The following is a 23803-nucleotide window of genomic DNA, read 5'->3' as shown; positions in this document are numbered from 1 at the left end:
AGACCTACTGAATATGCATATATTTGGTGAAAATCGGTAAAGCCGTTTTGGAGGAGTACACTAACTAACATTTTGACACGAGAATTTTATATATAAGATAAATGCATGTATGTTCAGTTCATAACTTGTTAAACTAGAGTTCCACCTAAAACAGCTACAGATGAGTACTCGTTCTTTCCAATTATTCAACAAATATTACCCCTGAAAACTATAAGATCACCTTATGTAGATGTCTCTGATTTGTAAAAACGCACCATTGAACATCTCATTTTAACAGAAATATCGTTTTGATATAAAAAATGTTTTTGATTACGATCCATCTATAATTGTCCTACTATTGGGCAATATGTCTCCTTACATAACAGTGAATTCATATTCGTTTATACTCTACCTTTGAGAACGGATCGGTGAAATTTACACCTGTGAGAATAATTTTGCAGGTTACGCAATATATTCCTTCGCCATCAAAGAGTATAATAATAATATGCAATTTATGTGCATTTATAATATGCACATTGCACATAACTTTAAAATCAGGTGTCGCTATTCAAATTTCGGACTCACAAAAGACTGAAAACTGTCATCGCGTCTAATCTACATGTTCTAGATTTTCAATTGAAAGGAGGTAAGCAATATAATCATTAGTTACCTATTTTACCGTGTCACGATTTCCATTACAGTAAAACATAAGTACTGGTAGTACACGGCATTGGGCCATGGGTTTTCCATCAAGTAAACGAGTGCGGTCGCCACATTATATCTACTTCTTATGTATGTAGATTATGCTTTCATTCATCTCTCTTTAGCGTAGTGTGACCATGTAATCATTTGAGTGAAGGTCAGGTTATATTATTAATCAAGTTATGTACTTAGGTACTATTATAACGTAACATTTTTTTGCATGAGGTTATAAAAAGGCTTGCAGTAAATTATAAGTATTAAGATTAAGATCGAGAACAGTAATAATAATCCGCAGATACATAATAATTGAGCGATCTATGTAGATCGCTCAATTTACAATTAGGTAATATGCTTTTTGGAAATTTATTACTTTTCTAGCTAACATTAAGAATTAATATTAGTTTTGATAACATTAAAAATCATATTATATGCCGGTTTCTTCTACCAATAAAAGTCGTCAAAAGTTTGAGAAATCTACCAATCTGATATTGACCAGTGTGGACAATAATTCTTTCGTATTCTGAGAAGAGAGTTTTGCCCAGCACATTGATGATGATGGGAAGAGCCGTGCTAGCTTCCTTTCCACTTTTCTACATTTTTATTTCCTTTATAAAAATATAGTTACCTAACTTCTATTTTTTTTATAAAGAGACAATTCAAAATAGAATTGTCAGTTTATTTGAATTTATTATTTTGAATATTGAAATACTTAAATAGTTTTAAATGTGACCATTTAGAAAGGGTATTGACTAAGTTTTCCATTCCATCATAGCGTACATAACTCATGGTCGCCCCGGCACTCGAGTCTCGTGATAACAGCGCCTTGTCATCTGCGCCCGCGCATCGGCCTGCGCGCTCGCGTCCGCGCTATTAAAAAAATATACATACATCTAATGTGATTTGAACTGTGTTACGAGGCAACAGAGATTGTTTTGAAAACATTGTGCCGTGAGTGTTTAGTGGATATTTCGTGTAACATTCGATATTTATTTTTGAAGTGTAATTTAAGTTTCAAAAGGAAATTTTTGGAATATTTTTTACTTTCCGGTAAGCAATGACATAATATTAGTTAAATGCAAAGGAAGGTTATTGTTATAAAAAGTTAATTAGTTAATTATGTAGCGTAACACTGACTTGTATCGCGCTGAAGAGAAACTCCATTATTAAGTACTTACTTCAATAATACCATATATTTTTGGACTATTTTGATAATTACTTTCATTAATCTTATTTATTCATTAAAAGAACTAAAAAGAAATAAAATTGCTTTGCAGATGTCTTGATTACCTCGTAGATTATCTGTTTCACTGTAGTAGTCATAAATTAGTAAAGATTACTCACCCCTAACAAGAAAATGTAACCAGTTTGTTTAAAAAATATTTAAAAATGTAGTTTTTAGATCATTTACGAATGAAACGATATTTCTCCGCACTTTTTCTTCGATTTCGTGTTTTTGCACGTCTTACATGTCGGTATTGTTCCGCGTAAATTACACCATGATAGCCATTAAACGGCTGACAAATGTGTCAGCCGTTTAAACCATTTCATGGCTGGTGAGATATCTATATTTATCTATGGTAGTAGTACAACGAGGGTAATATTTTTCGATACGTGTCAAATGGCCCATTACGATCAAAAGGTTAAGAATCCCTTGGATTCGTAATCATAATTAATATTACGTAATTGAATGCGATGCTTAAAAGCAAAATGTCCGCTTCAATAAAAGTTCCCGCCAAAAGTTCACTTGACACTTGTTCGGTACGAGTTCATTAGGCCAAGACTCCTTCCTCATTCAGCCACACATTACATTGAAATACTTTTACTTTTATCACTATAGCTAAACGTAAATAGCTGTTATGTAAAGAACAAACTTCCCTAACGACCTTTCTATTCAATCAGGCCTATAAACTAGATTTGAAAGCTAACTATTTGATGCTAATAAATAGTATTACAATATAAAGTATCTAATTAAGTATATTTTGTATAATGTTAGAAATAATAATAATCTGTGAACCAGTTTTAAAGTATTTTGAGGTATGTTGCGAATGTGTTTTGCAATTTTCTCTTGTTTTTTATGTCCCGCTGTTGGACACGGATAATTAAATAGAGGGCGATTCTTTCTCTTACTATAGGAAAACAACTAATTCAGCTACTTTTATTATACCTACTTGGTTAATCTTAATAACCGTAGCTGTTATGTATACCTACAATAATATAGCTTACCAGCTTATTCGTACAACCACAGTATAAGGATATATATCCTTATACAGTGGTACAACTAAAAATGCAATACTAATTTATCGGCGCAGATTGCTTACAATTCAGTAAATACTTCGGAAAACCACCATGTACCTAACCTGAAAATATTCAGAATGAATTGTTAATAATGGATAGTGTGAAATCCTTTATCAGTTAACAGCAATAAAAGCCGACAGTGGATATTACAGATAACAATTGAAACTTGAATACTTCGAAGTACTTAAACTTTAAATACCGTCCTCTGTTTACTTGTACAAATTCAGATTCATGTGGCTGTACCTACCATGTCATTTATAAATATCTCATACATCATAATTATGAACAATGGGCTATAAACAATAAAATATAAAATAAAGTACGATATTTACTGAACGATTTTATAACTACTTATAGCTAGAGTACTTTGGAAACAATAAAATAAATATATTTTTTGCTTCTGAAGTACCGCCATTGTACCATAGACAATTATTTTTACCTACTGTGAACTATTTATCATAGACACAAATGTAACCATTGATTACATATAAAGATAAAAAAATGTATATTCATTAGAACTATCCGAAAAACGATCATTACAGTATGTTCTCCAATAACTGCGAGATATTCAGACCTTTTTCTCCAAGAAGCTTGCATATAGGGCAATAAGTTTTGAATTACGAACATAAATTGTTCCTTACGTGTTCCGCATTCAAAGAGATTGTATATTTTATGAAGCCAAGTGCGAGTCGAACTTGCACACGGAGAGTTCCGTACCACCAAGTTTTCATTTATTTTATTTTTAGTATTTATAGTTAACAGTAACCCTTACCATGAGTTTTTAAGTTTTGACAAATATGACTGTATTTGTATTTGTTTACGTATTTGCCCATACAATTTCCAATCAGCGCCCCTAGCGGATTGTATCAGAACTATAGTGTGAGTAACGTAACATTAAATGTCTAAATTGACAAAATGGCGCTTTATGTTTTGTCTCTCTTTTTTACGAACATGTGAGGCAGACAGAAAGGCTTGAGCACTTATTTATTGTTACATTTATTCCACCGTATATTCAGTAAGTCTGAGAATCGGCTATCGACTATCAATAGATCAATCTATCAATGAAAAATATTTCATACCCCTAGTGATAAGGGTTGTTCACCCTTAACATTTTTTTATTTATATGGCAACAACGTTTGCCGGGTCAGCTAGTAATACTTTAATTTTAACAATCCAGAATTGAATCAATATCTAAGTTAATTTTTTTAAATGTACATTTTTAGGGCTTCGTAGCGAACCCTATTCCTAAGTCTACGCCGTTCGTCTATCTTATCATTACGTGTAGGGTAGAGCTATATTATAATTTGAATTGAATAGATAAACACTTGAAGACTTCATAACACATTTTCATGCATATACAATAATAAGAAACAACAAAACATATATACGACATTTTTTTTTGAGTTTTGATTGCAATAAAAGAGTACTTTAAAATTGTTTTCCGATTATTTACTTTTAATGATTTCAAAGGCCTCGATCTAAATAGATGACGTGATTCGCCGACTAGCTTCGTCGTGGCTACTTATCTTTTTAGTGAGGTTATACGGGTATACCTACTATTAGGGTTGCTACTGATTTTTTTTTTATATAATATAGGAGTACCAGACGAGCATGCAGTCCACCTGATGGTACGTGGCTACTGCCGCCCATGTACATCTGTAATCAACCCCAGATAGGATTAGATATTCCTACCTGAGGTCAGCCACAGATGCGCCGCTACTCCCGAGGACTAAGCTGGAACGCCTCGGAAAAGTATGTCTCCCTTGCCACACCCTTCAAACCAGAACATAGCAGCGCTTAACACTGCTGTTATAAGGCAGAAATAGGTGTGGCGGTGGTGCCGCCGGAGTCAAACCACAAATGGTTCTACCACCTTCAAACAATTAAATGTGACAAAACGATATTTTGCCTATAATTTTCACGTTTTTTCTTTTTCCTCAAATAATTTATTACAATAACTTCAGAATTTAGAACATTAAATAAATAATCAAACAAAGATCTGAATTTAAGTTAAAGATAAATACGTAAATTAATGTTCTCTCTCTGTAGATATTTTTGCAGATTTGTGTAGAAATATTTTTTCTATCTCCATACCTTTAATATAATTGACATCGAATGGAATACGTATATCTACAAACATTAACTTATTTGAACATACATTTAAATATACCTATAGGATCTTTAAAAGTACGAACTAAATTTAGTAGCCCCTTTGCCAGAAAAAACTATTTAATTAATTTTCCCGTTGCCAACCCTATCTTACTGTGTGATGCTGGTGATAATGAGTACAACGTGTGCTCAGACTTATCACGTTGCAGATACCTTGACGTGTGTTTACACAACTATCTCGACGCTATGACATTGGCAGGGTTACGAAAATGCCGCAAAATACCTCAAGGTAGAGTTTGGCATTTGTCCTGTATATAAATCAGTTATTGAAGATTTCACTTTCTCAAGTCCTTCTAGTATTGTTTCAGTGTAGACCGGTAATGTTTATACTCGTAGAATTGTTATTGGATTTAGAAAACACTATTACGTAGGTATGTTTCTTTTTTTTCCCATTTCGATAGTAGTGTATCCTGAGGTATTAATAGAAATTTTAATATACTCCTATTACATCGGCAGTAGATATTTAATTCAAGATCTTCTGAAGTTAAATGCCTTCTACTTAGGGCCATCTACAATTATCTGTAATCAAAATTGGAACTCTACTAGAACCACAGGTGTGTAAATAGAATTGATATGGTACTTCTTACCCTCCAAACATGTCACTCCTTCACCCTTGTCAACGGGTGGGTAAAATTTATTTGGGATCCAAGGCTACCTTTTTACCCGGACACATTCTTACAGGTAAATACTTCCGGATTTTTATCACCTTTTATAATAGGATATTAACTAAAATATTATTATTATAATATGTTTATTATAAAACATATTGAAGTAAAAATTAAAGTAACCTCCTTTGGTTAATTGGAAAGAGATGGGACATAATAACACATCAAAGATAATTACAGATCTAACGTTTTGTTCTACAAATAAAACATTTTATGATTTTTGGTCCCATTCTTACATGCGTTTCTCTTTAAGGCTAAATAACGCCTTATCTAAGTCTATTATTACACTATGTAACACAAGCTAGTGCGTAAAAATTACTACGGCATCTTCACGGAAAATACAATTAAATGGAACAAACAAATAACATTCACCAGCAACGTAATATTCAAAGTATTAAAACAATGAATAGGTCCATTTTGAGTAATAAATACAGACATAACAATAAAAATAGCAAAAACAAAATAACTTTAGCATGGAGTAATGTTTTAATCTTGTTTCATTACCCGCTTGATGGATCGTGTATCTAATTTAAGTACTAGTGAAGGTTTCTAACGGATTGACTAAGCTATAGCTATCTATATCTTAGTAAATCTATAGATATGAAGGCAATACTCATTACTTAACCGCAAACGTTTATTAAAACAATAAAAACAAAACAATAATAATAAACGACCTTCTGTCATAGAAATATAATAGAAAATAATAAACGCATTATAGTTTTAGTGTTAGCAATTGTTGCTTGTTCCTATCGGGTAAACGTATTTATATGGGAGCCTATGTTTCGAATGAGCATGGCTACTTTTAGCGCCGGCGATTCGCGTTTCGGCGATTGCACATGTGCTGCGTTACGTTTTTTCGACTCGCTGCGTTCGGTATCGAAAACGCGCGTTTTATTTAAAACCTTGCATTTAAAACCCCGTAGCATTTTTCACGTTGAATTAGGCCTAAAATGAATATTTGTTTTGGTCCTTTATTTACACTAAAAAGCATTTAACATGTGTTTAGATATCACAATAAAATCTCTGGGTACTTTCTAGATTTTATAATTCGAATGATGATGCTTTACAACACTGAATTAGGACCGATGACAGGGAGAGTCTTGATGCCGTCCTTGGAGACACTCTTGACGCAAAAGTTGGACAGATTCATGAAGAGCCTCTTGTGGATCTCGTAGACACAGAGCGTTAAGATATCATAGGCTTGCGATTCGGTCAAATCTAGAAAAAATATTGTTGACATGAAATCTTTATCAAACTCTAAAAAATAATATTAACTGATTTTTGTAGGTACAATGATATAATATGTATCATGTACTGTAATATCCTATAGCAATTATATAGGTTTTAGGCTGTTTAAGCTATTTATTTTTTTTGGCTAACATAACTTCGCCAAGTAGCGCTGTGACGCGAGGTAAAAAACTTTTGGGCCACAAAATAGATATTCATCTTTACAATTAGGTAAGATTACATGTAGGTAAATAACCGCGTTTGCCGCCGCAATCTTTCTTCCTCTAGTTTTTGTGTGACATGTGCATCTTATTATATTTCTGCATTATAATATTTTCTCATTTTATTTTATTTATATCACCTCATACTTAGGTACATCAAATAACTTGAGAAATCCTCCATTCATTCAACATACAAACGCACCCTTAATCTTATAATACCTTCAAGTCTTACCTGGCTTATAAAAACTACTCATAAGTCCTGAAATAAGTAGACCGCCAAGTCCATGACTAGCATAGGGCACCTTGATACAGGATCCGATGTGGTCCAAAGAATACAATTGGCCTCCTTCAGCTTCGTTAAAACCACCCAGCAGCAGGTTTACGATGTAGGGAGCCTAAAACGATATAGTCAAACTATTATAATCATACGTACGTATAGATAATGCACATAGCCGGCGTCTTGTGTGAATCCTCATTGGTAAATAAAGTTATAGTCTGATTCATAATTAGGTGTCCAAAATGTAAACAAACAAATGTCACTGTCAAAATTAACAAGAAATAAAAACTTTACCAAACTCAACAAAAAACGGAAACTTCACAATTATTCACAATTTAACAAACGCGCTATGAAAACGATAATATATTCGAGTTCAATTACAATCACGAAAATGAATAACATCAGCTACGAAACATAAAAATGACGGCACAAGAAATGTTCTGGGTTCCGATTGTGTTACCATTATCACATTTTAATTTTCTACCATAAACCTTGTTTTTTATTATTATTACTTTATGGAACGAAATTGAGGTAATATAATTATTAGAAAATATAAATTGATCTTATTTTTTTGATTATTATTTTATTATTGTTGTATTAATTTAATATTGTCAAAAATAAGAAACTACCATTTGAAACGTATTTTCTCGATAGGTCAACACCTTTGTTTACATTTTGGACACCTAATTATGAATCAGTCTATAAATGGTACAGTAGTAGAGAGCTGCTCACTAGAATATCAAACGATTTTTCGTGCTTAGGAAATCACGTTAAACTGATTAATCGATTGAATTGGATAGCAGTCGATAAACTTTGTTAGATGCCCCAAGCAGCTTAAAGCTATCAATGGAACATAAATCTAATTTAAAACTAAATTAAAATAAATTAAAACCTAAATTAAATAATTTATCAGAATGAAATGCACGGAACGCATAACAAAGTATTTACTTTATATGCTTTCCATGCCGAAAATTGCGTGAAAGAGAATTTGCGTTTTAGACTTTTAAGTACTTAAATAAAGAAAATAACATTAAGAGCAAATATTAAGGTACAATCTAGGAAATGAAATGGAGTATTTAGCAAGCATTTGCAAGAACCCAAATGATTTACGTTCTCAGGCAATTGGGCAATTTTATTTTGATTGCTTACAGAACAAAAACACGTCTAATGGTGTGATTAGACGTGTGACTTCATAAGCATTCAAGCTTTGATATTTAAGCTGAGTAAATGTCGCTGACTAGTACGATTGTGTTTGCAACCGATACTCACTAGAAACAGAAATAATGATGCTATGTTTACTTCATGACACTATTACAAATCAGAATCAGAAATTAATAAAACTATTTCTGATTCTAAAAAGATTGGACCAAATTATAAGGAAAACCGACAAGGAAAAAATTATTGAAATTATTTTATTGGTGAACATTGAAGATTTTCTTAATAAATAACTGTTTTCGTCTGTACACAACAGTTGCAATTGCTTTTTGGTTTTCTTAATTTTTTGGTAAAGTTGTGGGATGCTATTATAGCAAAAAAATATATTTACCAACAATTATATCGCTATTAGATATGGCAAAATATCAATAATTGACGATGGTGACAAAATGAATTAAAAGGACCTGCTACTTACCTTATTCTGCACGGCCTCCGCCAAGTTCTTCCTCGTGAAATGTGTGACGGCTGCCGTGTCGAGCTCGTAACCATTCTTCATCTTGTACAACAAGATGTTCTTGGACACGAACTGAGAGAACTGGGCTCTGTCGCCGGCGTCTCCGCTCATCCCCATCAGCAGCTTGTCTGATATCTCGTACAGCTTGTCTTCATCTGGAGAAGTTTTATCATCATGGCGTCAGTAAATCTATAATCCCTCAGTGGAAGGTACCCGTCGTCGTCAACCCATAACTGTCCCACTGCTGGGCAGGGGTATCCTCTCAGAACGAAAAGGGTAAAGCCATAGGCCAACCCGCTGACCAGCGTATTGATAAACTTCACATACGTTTGAGTTTATATTTTTAGCTCTTAAGCTTTCAAGCTCTCAGGTGTACAAGTTACCTACCTCACGATGTTTTCCTTCACCGTTGAAGCAAGCAAGCAATCATTAATTGTACAACTTTTACTACACTATACTACTATTTACTATGGTATACTCAATTCTGCGTTTGATTTGCCTGACATGGCTGTCCGCAATTTATTTAGTATAGTATCTGTCCGCCTTTCAACCCAAGAACCTAATGGTTATAGTACCGGTGAAAATTTTATTTTGCTAATTACGCTTGCTGTATTTTCCTTGCCTTTCTGTAATTATATTTTCTCGTTAATTTCAACCTTCGTATTTTTTTTTGCACAAAAACGGGATTCTTTAATATAATATCCATGAAACGAAGCGTGCTGTAAAAAGATGGAACCCACTTTAATTTCCTGAAAGTATTTGCATTTCTCTCTCATAAAGCCTCTATGCTCTCGACAAAGTGCTGGCACAAATGTGAATATCGATAGATGTGAGGTTTGCGGATCTTTTGTCGAATGGAAATTAAGGGCCTGAATGGATCTGCTGGCCTCATTAACGATGCCATAATTATAGTAGCTACCTCTTAAACTTTAGGTGGGAACAGATGCATATCTGAATTTATTTTTAAAGTTCTGTGGGCGTTTAGGAAAATAATGAGTGGTTTTTACAAAATTGACTACTAAAGTCGACGTCATAAAGTTGAGTAGCGAAAATTGAATGTTACAGAAAAGGACACCAACAAATTAAAGTTAAATATTTTATTTTATATTACATTTTTTTGTAAAAAAAGAATGGTTCTGTCAATTTTGGATCAAGATGATAGTGCTTCATAATTGTATGGACAATACTGTGATAGGAAAATATTAATAACATTCTGTCTTTATAAAAATTCATCTTGACATTACCTAAGGAATTTCTCGTTGATGAATTGCAAAACTAACCTTGATCGTAAGATGTGATTCACGTTATTTCACTGCTACTTTACGTGATTTTTATTGGGTGTTCATAATTAATAAAATACCTACAAATATCTATTTCTTTTTTAATCCATGTATGACATTAAATATTATTTGCGACTTATATTTTGTTTGTTAAAAACATTATGCGCAAAACGTCCTACTTTGATGTAATCAATAAGATATCAGTGAATTATCTTTCATATAAGATCTGCTACAGATATTTGTGCTTTTTTAAGACTTTTGTACATGCGAAAATATATTACAATTACATTTGCACAAATAAAGGAGAATGCCCATTCTTGGTACTGATTTTTCTCATGCGTCAAAATAAAAGTAATATTAAAATTATTTTTTGATTTTTTACATAATTTGTCGATCAGAATAGTTTCTTTGAACAGGGGATTCAATTTAAGATAAAATAATACGAAATGTTGATTTTTGTTCTTAAAAATTAAAATGGTGATATTTTATACTTGGAATTCAATAAAATTTACTAGTGTTTTGACTAATGATTTTTCTCATGCGTCAAAATGAAAGTAATATTAAAATTATTTTTTGATTTTTTAAAATAGTTTGTCGATCAGAATAGTTTCTTTGAACAGAGGATTCCATTTAAGATAAAATAAGACGAAATGTTGATTGTTGCTCTTAAAAATTGAAATGGCGGTATTTTATACTCAGAATTCATTATTTTAGGGTTTTAGGATTATTTTAGGTTTTTTTACCTACTACCTTTAAAAGGAAATGGAATATGTTAATCGAACTACATTATGGGTACCTATTATCAGTTAAAACCGACCATCAATCATATTTTCGATTTTGAGGTTATGTAACATTTCGGTAAATAACTTCAGAACCCGGGTGCTGAACTAAAAAATAATTATTGGTGGTAGTATTTGGTTAATTATACATCGTCCACGACAAGTTTCAATTTGATGCAACTCTGGACGGCGGTCCATACTTTCATGGGCATTGTCCTTTATTGACATTAGACACACTAGGAGCTATGAAGATGTATTAAGATAAATTTAGTTTCTCTTACTACTTTTTAGAGCATCTGATATGCATATAGGTAATACTTAATGCCTAAAGCAATGCCAAAACATACAATTATTTTGTAAAGTTAAATTATACCTACTCTACTCTACCTACTGTACTGCACTGTCTAAATGGATAAAAATATACCATTACGTCTTTATTAGTAGTATATCGATGCATTACACCTACTTGTTGCTCGCGGATTAAATTGCGAAGTAGTTTTATTCTAAGTAAGTTAAAAAGTTATGAGGCTGCTATTTTACCTTTTATTTTATATAATATTGAAATATTAAAAGAGTCCACTTGATGGCAAGTGGCTACTGCTCTACATGGACATCTGACAACAACCTCAGGTAAGATCAGACTACAGCCTGACGTCGACTACAGGCTACAGCGCTGCTATCCCTGATGACTAAATTGGCACGCCCCTAAGCATGTCTCCCTTACCACACCACACCTCAATATCATACAGATATTTCTAGAAATTCTAACCGTCTTTCATGATAAGGATGCTCTCCATATTAGTCTGATCGGATGCTATCATTGTGAAGTCTCTGCACCCTATCCCTAGAAGGCATTGAAGAAATAGAGTTACATCCCGCATCTTTTACTTCAATTGTGGTAAATAAGGCAAAAAAATACACATATATATAAAATATTATAAAAGATATTTGTCACTATGACGGTCTCAGTGACTTTTATTGTTAACATAATTTTTTAGCATAGAGCATAGACAACATAGTAGAAGATTTCTAGATCCATTACAATTTCAAACTTATTTTTTTATTTTTAATTTAAAGTGGGATTTTTTTGCTGGGCGAACACATCATCCCGTACAAACTATTAAGCAATTCATCTCATAACATTGTATAAAACGAGAACATAATTTTAAAAGATAAAATTTAAAATTTAAAACTTAATAACAAAATCTTCTTACCCAAAAATAACCAAAAAATACTAATATCTAACTTCAAGATGATTTAGCTAGTACAAACAAGTATAAATTAAAAGATAATTTAACTAAAATGTATGTTATATTATCTTTTAGACATTCTGGAATTAAAGTACCAATTTTAAATAAAATTCAATAACACATTTTACCCATAGTTATACCGGTATATCGTCTGATGAGTAATAACTTAAATATATAATCACGTACCGCAAATATTACAGAAACAAACGATAGTTCATAAGTACCTATGAATACCTTGTAAAACACTTGGAAGATTATAGACCCTATCTTTATAGGAAGAAGCGGAATTAAAAGATACGCGAGCAAATAGTATATTTTTATAATTTTGAAAGGGTTAACAAAATATACATTTAAATCTGCACTATTTCAGTAGATCAATAATTATATAACAATACCAGTTTATAAGTCGTATATTTTACATAAACTATTGTAAAAAGGCTTAACTAAGGAATTACTATTATATAAGAAAAACCAGAGTGCTTTAAATACATGTCACTCTTAAAATTTTAAATCTAGCAACACCTCATATGTTAACGGTAAATCCGTTTAGGATGCAGGCGTGCCAAAGAGTGAGACACACATTCATAGTCATACGTTCAAATCAAATTATTTTTTTTATTCAAAATAGGTTCTTTACAGAGCGCTTTTTGAATGTCAATACAACTACCGCCACTTCACAAGGTGTTTCGTTATGGAGAGGAAGCGGCGAAAGAAACTCCATTCCATCCATTTTTAAAATAGAAACACTTTTTTACAATGTGAAATTTAACCTAATGGTACATGTGGAGCTAGAACTACTTCAGACCACACATATTTGTCAGTCAAATAATTACTTAGTTTATAGTACGCCTTTTTACATAGCGTTTGTTTAACGACATGTTTGACCTTTTTTCTGTGAGATTCAAAATGTGGTTGGGTATTTTATTGTAATAGCAAATACAGGTACCCATGCAAAATATAGCCACCTTACATTCGAAAAACATTACACTCTGCTGTCAATAAAAATATTGCATTTTCTGGGACACGAAAACATGTGAAGGTCCTTTAGCAAAATACAATATAAATTACTATTAATTTTGTATTTGCACGCATATTGCTTGTAAAGGTACTTGCACAATGGATCGTTTACAGCAAAACCTTAAATGTCAACAGCACGCAACGATAAATGATTACTTACGTCGGGTTTTAGTTAAAGCAATTAGTTTTAGCTGTAAGAACTGACACAGGAACCCACTGTGCCATATGCCGCGATTTATGTATGTAGTACCTACCCATGTCTTATGATATATTTACTAAAATGCTACTACATATGACATAATCTGCTAAACTATACTAAAAATATAACTAGTCTTAAAGTCTTTGAACTCCCATCTGAGGGGAATGAAGGGGGAAACCTTCAAAAGGTACCCTATGCCGTGGGAGCGACACAGGGTTAGATTTTTACCGCACTAAAACTCCGCCGGTGGCCGGCCTCGGTGCTGCGTTGAGGACTCCGGGATCTCCAAAGGAACGCAACCGGAGTCCTCTAAGCGCGTTGCCCCGTCGGGCTCCGCCCAGGTGAGCTTGATACCCACCACACCATCTGGTGTTCACGACGGTATGCGACCACACATACCGCCGTCCATCCCGGGATTGCTGGCCGGGCGGTTCGAGCTCCCACTCTTGCCGCCCGCAACCCCGGAAGCCCCTTTTAGTCGCCTCTTACGACAGACAGGGGATACCGCAGCCCTATTCTGGTCCCGGAACTATAGGTACAATGTATGTAGTACCTACCCATGTCTTATGATATATTTACTAAAATGCTACTAAAATGACATAATCTGCTAAACTATATTATAATATAACTAGCTTTAATGCCTTTGAACTCCCATCTCAGGTCAGCTAATGATGCGTTGCTGTCCCTGAGAACTAAATTGGGACGAAAATAAAAAAAAGCATATATACGGTCGAATTGAGTAACCTCTTCCTTTTTTGAAGTCGGTTAAAATTGCCTCCGATGAGCATATCTCCCTTACGTTTAATGTTAGCGTTTAACTTTGCTGTTATTAGGCAGAAATAGGTGTGGCGGTGGTGTCTCGAAAGTTGAACCACAAAGAGCTCTACCTAAAATGTTCCTTCTCTTTGTTAACTGCACCTTAAACATAACTACTATATCTTACATGTTATACTTTTACAATTAAGGCCATACAGCTCAATGTGTGCGAGCCCTTCTTAAAATTCCTTCATTATCTTGTCAACGCTGTATCAGTAGAGCTAATATTGACACCTTATCGTTTTAACAGTAATCTGTCTCGTTGGCTCGTAATTTCATAGGTTTTACTATTATATACTGTATAGGACAAAACAACGGTACTTTTTATAATATAGAAGTTGAAAACAAGCAGTACTGATGATAAGTGCCATTTGCCCATGGACATTTATAATCAACCCTAGATAAGATAATAGTTCTCCCTAAGTCGACCACAGATGAGTGCTACCCATAAACGCTTATTATTTATTAATTGATCAATCTATCCAATATTTTATTACAAATTCTCAATTTTCTATCTTTGCTAGATACTCGTAGATTGATTACTAACAACGGGCGCTAGTTCGAAAGCCACGGAAGATCTCGCTTAAAAATATCGAGCGTGTGTTTAGCACAGTAATAGTGGTTTTAGATAGACGGCCAATATATAAAGTAGTAATCGTCCCTGTGCATGTAGGTATCCAATACGAGCTATCGCCGCCGTAAGGGACTCTTACCGCCTTATCTGAAGAGCCTCACCTGTATAGCACTTTAATAGTGCGTTTGTAATTAAGCATTCATAGCAAGTCTAACTTAATTAATAATGAAAAATATCAATGTACATTCTAATTTCGTTTCTTTAATTTGGCAGTATGGTAGACGGGAATACAGGTAAACTAAACTGAATACTGAAAAGGTACTGGAAGGTACTGAATATTGAATTTAAGTTTCTGGTTCAGGGTGTTTGTGTATTTGCACATGTGTATGTCCGTGGCACCCACGTAACAGGGAATCCTAGTGTAGGGCTGCGACTGTAGAAAGCGTTTTTTTTCGATTTCTCATTTTCTTTCACCCATGTTGTTCGACCTAAGGCAGTGGTCAGTTCCTATCAGATGCACTGCATGCTCGCAGCTTCTTATACATATATATTTATATTATAGCGCTTGCGTGTGTAACTATTAAATATAACTTGTCAGTTTATGTATGAACACGCCACCATTAAAACGAAATTAGGCTTTTAGTGAACTCTCGTAAGTAAGAACAGCTTCAGTGTGAAGCTCCACTTAAGTATTTATTATGATCATTGGGCAATTATATATGCACAATGTATGTAATTATCGTCTAAGAATTTAAGATACTTGTTTTTTATTTACTTTCGGTATGAATTATAAATTCGCGAAGTGTTAAAATATTTTCTGTGTTACATGGAAAATTTAAGCTTGGGTGGATTGTCGTTACGTATTTACGGATTCAAAGGTCAACGAGCCGGAAACTGTAAATTTTATGCAAAGTAACTGAATTATAGTTATTTTTTGTTTATGAATGAATTAAGTAGCTTAGGAAGTAAATGCGTCATATAAAATAATTGTTTTAATTGTATGAGTCACTTATCACTCAATCGCCTAAAAGATATAGCGTCTCCACGATCGATGTTTCTACTTCCTGAAGTCTGAATTTTCCCTGGGCTAGATCTCTTTACATGAAAAAGGACTATTAAGCCCAATGCAATATTCTCAATCATTTTTTTTTCTTTTTTTTGTTTACGAGGGGGAAACCTTCAAAAGGTACCCGGCGCCGTGGGAGGGACGCAGCGTTATGTGGGATTTTTACCGCACTCAAACCCCCCCGGTGGCCGTCCTCGGCGCTGCGTCGAGGGCTCCGGGATCTCAACCGGAGCCCTCTTAGCGCGTTGCCCCGTCGGGCTCTGCCCAGGTGAGCTTGACGCTCGCCACACCGTCTGGTGCGTACGACGGTATGCGACCACACATACCGCCGCCCTTCCCGGGGTCGCTTACCGGGCGGTTCAAGCTACCCACTCTTGCCGCAATATTCTCAATCTGGTACTGTAACAACATAATAAATTCTTATTTATTGGAAAATAAGTGAAATATTCATTTATATGTATATCAAGTTATATAATCACAGGATTAATCATTCAACCATATCGCTCGCTTATACTTACTTATATGCTATACTTATATGATTTCGCAGCCAATAACAATACAATACAAGCTAGTAAAAGTTGTTCAAATGAACACACACATACATCATACTGTAGCGACTAATAAAATATAAATATTATAGCTCGAGTAACCTAGTATTTGTCCAACAACAGTGGCTTACAAATTTTTCCATACATTTACGTGTAGTATAATAGTTATCTAATATTAGTTACGGAGTCACTTGTAACAAAATATGATATGTTACATGCTAACATGTCAAACTAGTTTTTGGTAAGTTGGCTGATAGAGATCATAGAACACATTTGATTTATAGTTCCGTAATTGTAAATCTGAAAGTTGCTATAGTCGATTTATGTCACTACATATTTTATTTTTTCGAGGCATCCCAACTTAGTCAGGAGTAGCAGCGCATCTGCGGCCGACCTCAGATAGGAATCTAATCTTATCTGTGGTTGATTACGGATGTTCATTATGGCAACCATTGGATTAATAATCGAATCAAATTAAATTTAAAATATAGACTATTCACAGCAGTCGAAAATTATTTGAACGTCAAAATCTACCAACACTGTAAGGTTTTTTCATTGAGAAAAAGCTGCAACAGAAACATAATAACATTCACAATTTCTATAATAAAATAGTTTATTAATATGTATGAAATAAATAATAAATGAAAACGTAATTTAAAATGGTTTTGATAGCTATTAAAACTATATATAAAAAACTTTCACATACTTTTATTTATTCAGGATTAAAATAATATGCCTCTACATTTATCTATATATATAATCTAGTATAAAAGAGTAGGTACAATACGCATGAAATTACAATTAAATGAACTTATAAATGAATTATAATAATTTAACCCAGATTGTGCAGTATGTAGTTATTATTAGACTTGGTATGCAAATTAAACATATGGATACGCTAAGAATGTCACTATCGCAAACTATCTGATATGAATTTATTTGTCAACGCGATAATTATCTCAAGATTTCATTTACATAATTACTAGCTGACCCGGCAAACGTTGTGTTGCCATATAAATAAAAAAAATGTTAAGGGTGAACAACCCTTATCACTTAGGGGTATGGAAAATAGATAGTAGCCGTTTCTCAGACTTACTCAATATGTATATAAAATTTGGTGAAAATCGGTAAAGCCGTTTCCGAGGAGTACGGTAACTAACATTGTGACACGAGAATTTTATATATTAGCTATACAGGGTGATTTTTTCAATTTCAAAGGCCTAAGTCTAAAGTATACTTAATAGTGAATGAATTCTATAACTCGATTTTTAAAAGAATATATAACGACTTTATTGTGAAACAAAGCCACTTATATCATTGCTCCATTGAGTAATTTTGTTTGATATGTTAAAGAACGAAATGCTAAGTAATGACTGATGGAAAGTAGTGACTAGAGGAATGATACCACCACCACGGCAAAAAAGTGAGCTGCACTTTTGCATTCGGTCATGTGAGAAAAGACCCCAATAAAATCACATACAACTTATTATATTAACGTTTGCAAAAACGAGAACTTATTTTTATATATGATAATATTATAACTACGTTCTTACACGTTAGTTTATATTTCAATTTAATTACTGAATAAAAATAACAATTACCTTTTGTTTCTCGCAGAACATATGCAATAATATGAGTGATACGTTATGCAAAACATCTTTTACGTAACCGTAATAAAAACATTAGCGGTTGACCTTTCATACTATAAGCCACGTGTTTCACCACCAATGGAAAATAATTAACATCTCTACGGATAAATTAAGAGCAGAGTCTGTTATAAATAAAGTATTTATACTTACATACATTATACATACAAATATACAGCAACATACATACCACCACCAACACTTGTCTCTCTGCAATGGTTTCTTTACGACGGATTATCGCTAAACAACTGACTTAGCGATATTTTTTTACTAATGTGTGTGCACGTATCCTATGTGGGGTGTGGGACGGGTGTTGATGGTGGTTTAAAAAATACACCATCATGTATGTTGCTAGCGGCTTGTTACAAAGTAGTTTGTATTCTAAAACTTCTAACATGCAATTCCACAAATTCACGCCTGATAATATTAATTAATAAACTGGATAATTAATAAAACAAATGTAATTATCGCGTACACTCGTGCGTTGAGACAAGCACAAAATACCTTTCAATCAAGCAAACCAACTTAGACAACCAAACAGGTGAAAGAATTTTGCATATGAAAATTCCCACGTTAATTACAATGTTCCGACTAACAATTAACGACTTTATATTGTGTTATTAAGACTTAAATTCGCATGTTTTAATGATTTTCTTACTAGAAACGTGAAAGTAATGTGTATGTGTAATTGAAATAAAATTATGTGATATGAGAAATGGCATTGCTTACATTTTATTTGAGAATCTGTCGTAAACACGAGTATAATATGGAATGATTAGTGATTCGACACTTAAAAATGTTGTGAAAGTTTATGTTAAAGGTATTATTAGTAAAAAAATTGGTAAGTCACGGTAAAGAATAACGCTATACAATAGTGCAATGAAGTTAATAATATTTTAAATAATTAGCTCTCTCAAGCTTATTTAGGAGAGCACATTATTTATCTAATGTGTAAGTTTTCGTAACTGTAAAGTTCGTTTGATTATCATTTATTACACTTCTGGCTTCACACAAAAACAGTTGTTTTATTTTATTTCGATTTATAAAGACTCAGATGAAAAACAAGTTTATCTAAATTCATAATGTAGATTTTTGATAGCCGGGAATTGAATCCAGAGCCTTCCGCATGTCAGATGGGAATAATGACCGCTCTTGTGCGGAGGTTGTATCACCTACAATGTTAGTACTTGTCCATTTAGCAAATTCATCGTACACTTAGGGCTCTCCAAAGCTCGACTTCACACCACATTGTCAAACCGTGGGTGGCAGAACTAGCAGATGTGGTAATGCTACAGAATCGAAAGTGTTACTGACTCTCATCTAATTAGCATTCATTCAACACATGTTTACTTTAGTGAATATGCATATTGTTTGCATTTCAAATTTTCAACGTTCAAGGTATCATTTAATTCTATTTTTATTCAAAACGTATTTATCCGGCCTTTATACATTCAGATACTTTGAGCTTTTTTGTATTATCTGACTTATTTCAACTTTTGTCGTCTCACTGCGGGGCAGAGATTACTTCACCAAAATTGGGGTAGGCTTTTTGAATACTTCTTCCCTTGAGTTGAATACTAAATAAAACCCGTATTTATGATTAAAATTGTAATCTTGTCGAAAGTCGTTGTATTAAATAGATCATCAATAAATTAAATCGTTGGAAGATCACACTTGCTAAGTTACCTGATGGCTATTTGTCAACAATAGCAAACAATGTTCATGGAATGTATACCTAGATTTCTTAAGAATTGCTCGCTTCTCATGCTTGCATCTAAGACCCGTTGGTCGGCTTCCAAACTGGTGCAGCGCTTGGGAAGCTCCCATGACCGTTGCCTGCACTCAGGCATTGTGTCAGAAATTGTTGAAGCTTGTGAAACCCTCGCCGACCATTGTTGATTGCAATGAGAACCGGAGATCAGATAAATTAAATAGAAGACGATAAGCAGAACCAAATGTGAACGGTTTCAGTTATCTGAGGAAAATCTTCGAAGCGGTTCCGAAGGACAATTTATTGGCTAATGAACCGTAACCTCGGGAGGATCATTTACTACAGTCAGTTTTCATTTATTTTATAACAATAAACATTTGAAATAATTATAAAAAGTCTATGAGCTTAGTGGTACGAATTCCAATCTCTTAATCTTGAATTTAAAATGATTAAAGTACAATTTTTTTGACGCTGCTTGCAATGAAAATATTAGTTACGAAAATCTAATAGTATGAAATTCTCGCGTGTTTTGAGTTGGAGGTCCTGTGAAGTAGACCACAGTGTATTTAATAAATAAATATAGTTTTATGTAAAAATCTTTTATTATCCAATTTGTTCCAACTGGGGACAAAAATAGCAAAATATAATTATATAGTTACTAAATATTAACTTATGTTCTAAGAGGATGTTTCTATTATCGATATCCTTAATGTCAACCAATGTGACTATGTCCATGATGATGCTCATTACCGCCTCCATGAGAATGGTGATGCGGGATTGCCAGTTGCAGACCGGACATAAGAAGAAACCCAATAAGGATTGCTAAATATTGATGAAGACCATCACGATTGTGGTGCAAAATCTCGAAAAACACCACGTAGAGGAGCGTTCCAGTAGCTATTCCTTGGAGAATCACAGGAAGAGGTCCGTTAGCTGCCGGGACGTCTCCTCCGATAAGCAGCATTCCTATACCAATACCTAATGGTGAAACGATTGCGAAAGTACATATATATATCATGCTTAAGCACTGGTTTGTCTTTGAAGCCACCAGTTCCACGCCAATGCAAAACGCAATGACGAATTTATGGGCGGATACCGCCGCGAACATATACCAGACGTGGCTTGCAGCTCCTTCCAGTCCAATAGCCAGCCCTTCAAACAATTCATGTACAGACAGACCGAGTACAATCAACAATCCTTTCAGGGAACTTATTATCAGTTCATGAGTACCATCCGTCGTCGGCGCTGCTGGTATATGTGTGTGGCCGTGGCCATAACCGTGGGAATGACCACGATGCACGTGTCCCAGAGCACAACCTTCCGTAGCTTCAACCAAATTATTTTCACAATCGTCATCTTTCCCGAAATCTTTATCTAAAGCGTTATCTTGCTGTATTTTCTTGGCTGCTTCTTTTTGACGTTAGTTCAAGCGAATGTGGACTAGCTCTTCTACCAAGTACATGATAAAGAATCCAATACACAACAACAACGGGGCAAGCGGATAATGTATATCTGGTAGTTGTTCCTTTTCGGTTAGAATCTCAATACCTTCAATTACTTCTGGTAACATATGTAAAAATGTTGTAGATAATAAAACTCCGCCACCGAGCCCAAGCAACAGTTTTATAATTTTCGATTTATCTTTTCCCGTTGTCTCTTCGGTGTTCCACTTGAAACGTCTGTTCAACTGGACGGGGATACTGCCCATTATTATGCTGAAAAGGCACAAAACGACCATGGTGGTCGCTTTGGCGGTAAGTACTGCTGATGTGTCCATACCTTCGGTTATTCTTCAGGGATCGCTTCCAAAATCTTCCACAGGCCTCTTAATTCCACGTATTAGTGTTATAAAATTATTTCCTAAATTGGTTACAGAAATGTGTTACCACACGAAAACACGTTGTGATGCCTCTAAAAACACGTGGCAACTGATATCGTATGTCTCACTCGCACGCATGCAACATGTATGAGTAATGGCTAGAAATAACTGAAATACATGAAACAACGTATATAATGATAACGTGCGGTTTTCCCCACCAGTCAAATACTTTAATTATATGTTTTTTTGTTCAATTTCCTGTAATATATTCATTATTTTAACAATTGCATATTGATAATAATCATGGATTTGGCTGGAATTACTAATATCACATGATGACGCACTAATTATAAAAAATAATTAAACAATGTTTTCAATGAGGAAATGCACATCAGACATACAATTGATAGAAAACTTAGATTTTTTTTATATAATAGGATTAACAGAAATTATTGTTATTAGGCAGAAATAGGTGTGATGCTGCCCTCCCCCCCAGTCACACCACAGAGAGTTCTACCATCTTCAATGAATGATTTTTAAATAGTACACATAATATAAAATATTTATACTTTTATTTTGATTAATAGCAAGAGTTACTGTAACATTTTTCAATTAATTAACTTGGTCAGGACAACAAAATCATTCGATAAATTTGACCCTGATAAGGCTATCATGAACTGTAATAGTCATCTAAGTAAAAAATATTCCAAAATTACTATGTTATATTATTATGATCTAAAATCGTAAAAGTTATACTTCTGTACGTACCGTGAATAAAAGTTGCTTATTTATTAGTCATCGTTATGATTATAATCATAAACAACAAAAAAAGAAAGATATGTGTTCTTAATGTGACGTGCATGTTTAGGTACTTATTACCCTTTTCTCCTAGCGTGTCCTAAGAAGTACTTAGTAACAAAGCATACATCCAGTGACAATCAGTGACCAAAAAACTTGGAATTTTCCGGAGGTATTTTGACTGAGACAGTGACAAGTGTTTAGAGTTAGTGTTAAGGACGATGCCGGACACCCTGTCGCTGACCACAGGGGTCAGTCTGGGCCTCCTCGCTGGTATCGTGTCTGGAGTGTGCTACCTCGTCGCCAATGGAATCACGTGGTCAAGGTAAGTGAATGCAAACTGTTGTTTATTTCTGTTTATATAATTATTTTTTTTTATAAACTAGGAGAAGCAGACAAGCATTCAGTACACCTGACGGGAAGTAACTACTGCCACCCATGGATATTGTGTAATCAACAACCCCAGATAAGATATCCTACCGGAGGTCGGCCACATATGCGCCGCTACTCCTGAGGCCTAAGCTGGAATGCCTCGAAAAAGTGTGTCCCTCTAACCACACCCTTCAAACCAGAACGCAGCAGTACTTAACATTGCAGTTATTAGGAAGTAATACGTGTGGCGGTGGTGCTGCCGGAGTCGTACCACGGAGAGGTCTACCACCTTCAGTTAAAACGCATATTCTTACTGTTCTTACATGTATACCTAAGCTATGCTCTTCAGCTTTAAGTAAATTTTCATTTAGTCTATTACAGATGTACGATAACGATCAGTTAACCTTAAAAGAACTATCCCGGCTTGTACTATGTTTGTTTATAATTTTACTTAGACCACTGTTATTAATAATTCGCCAAGTACGAGTCGAACTCGCACATGGAGGCTTCCGTACCACCATTCATTATTGTTTACTTATTTTTATTTATTTTATTATTTTCAACAATACTTAGTTATATGATAGGTACAACAATGGATGCCGTTGGGGTGATGGTGAATAATATGTAGGTAAACAACGTTTAATAAAATTAAAATAAGTATATTAAAATATGTTTTATGGTTCTTATTTGTATTTATTATAATACCAGTTATAATAGTAAATGG

General features: G+C 34.0%; 3 protein-coding genes across 5 annotated transcripts in view; 1 reads left to right on the top strand and 2 right to left on the bottom strand.

The window, feature by feature from the left end:
* Positions 1-6838: 6838 nt before the first annotated feature.
* LOC140756283 (proteasome subunit beta type-2) lies at positions 6839-12221 on the bottom strand. Its single transcript, XM_073091770.1, has 4 exons — positions 12033-12221; positions 9166-9359; positions 7491-7653; positions 6839-7028 (listed from the first exon to the last, which is right to left on the bottom strand). Exons 1-4 carry the CDS (start codon positions 12142-12144, stop codon positions 6874-6876), a joined length of 624 nt encoding a protein of 207 aa, XP_072947871.1. The 5' UTR covers positions 12145-12221; the 3' UTR covers positions 6839-6873.
* An 8494-nt stretch (positions 12222-20715) lies between these two features.
* On the bottom strand, positions 20716-21798 carry LOC140748495 (zinc transporter ZIP1-like). The gene is made up of 2 exons (XM_073081311.1): positions 21639-21798; positions 20716-21500 (listed from the first exon to the last, which is right to left on the bottom strand). The coding sequence occupies exons 1-2, from the start codon at positions 21796-21798 to the stop codon at positions 20803-20805; spliced, it is 858 nt and encodes a 285-aa protein (XP_072937412.1). The 3' UTR covers positions 20716-20802.
* Positions 21799-22876: 1078 nt separating this feature from the next.
* M7BP (Myosin-7a binding protein) overlaps positions 22877-23803 on the top strand; it is a 104739-nt gene continuing 103812 nt past the window's right edge. For 2 of the 3 annotated variants that reach the window (XM_073091609.1, XM_073091603.1), the window contains exon 1: positions 22879-23032. In XM_073091609.1, the coding sequence (XP_072947710.1) occupies positions 22929-23032 (104 nt within the window). In that variant the 5' untranslated portion in view covers positions 22879-22928. Of the gene's footprint in view, positions 23033-23803 lie in introns of all 3 variants that reach the window. The other variant, XM_073091652.1, reaches the window with a different exon arrangement.

This window comes from Epargyreus clarus, unplaced genomic scaffold (assembly GCF_041222505.1).
Source record: "Epargyreus clarus isolate Ecla_fem2 unplaced genomic scaffold, WU_Ecla_fem_2.2 ptg000003l, whole genome shotgun sequence".
Taxonomy (NCBI): Eukaryota; Metazoa; Arthropoda; class Insecta; order Lepidoptera; family Hesperiidae; genus Epargyreus; species Epargyreus clarus.
This window is presented reverse-complemented; position numbering and strand designations above follow the sequence as displayed.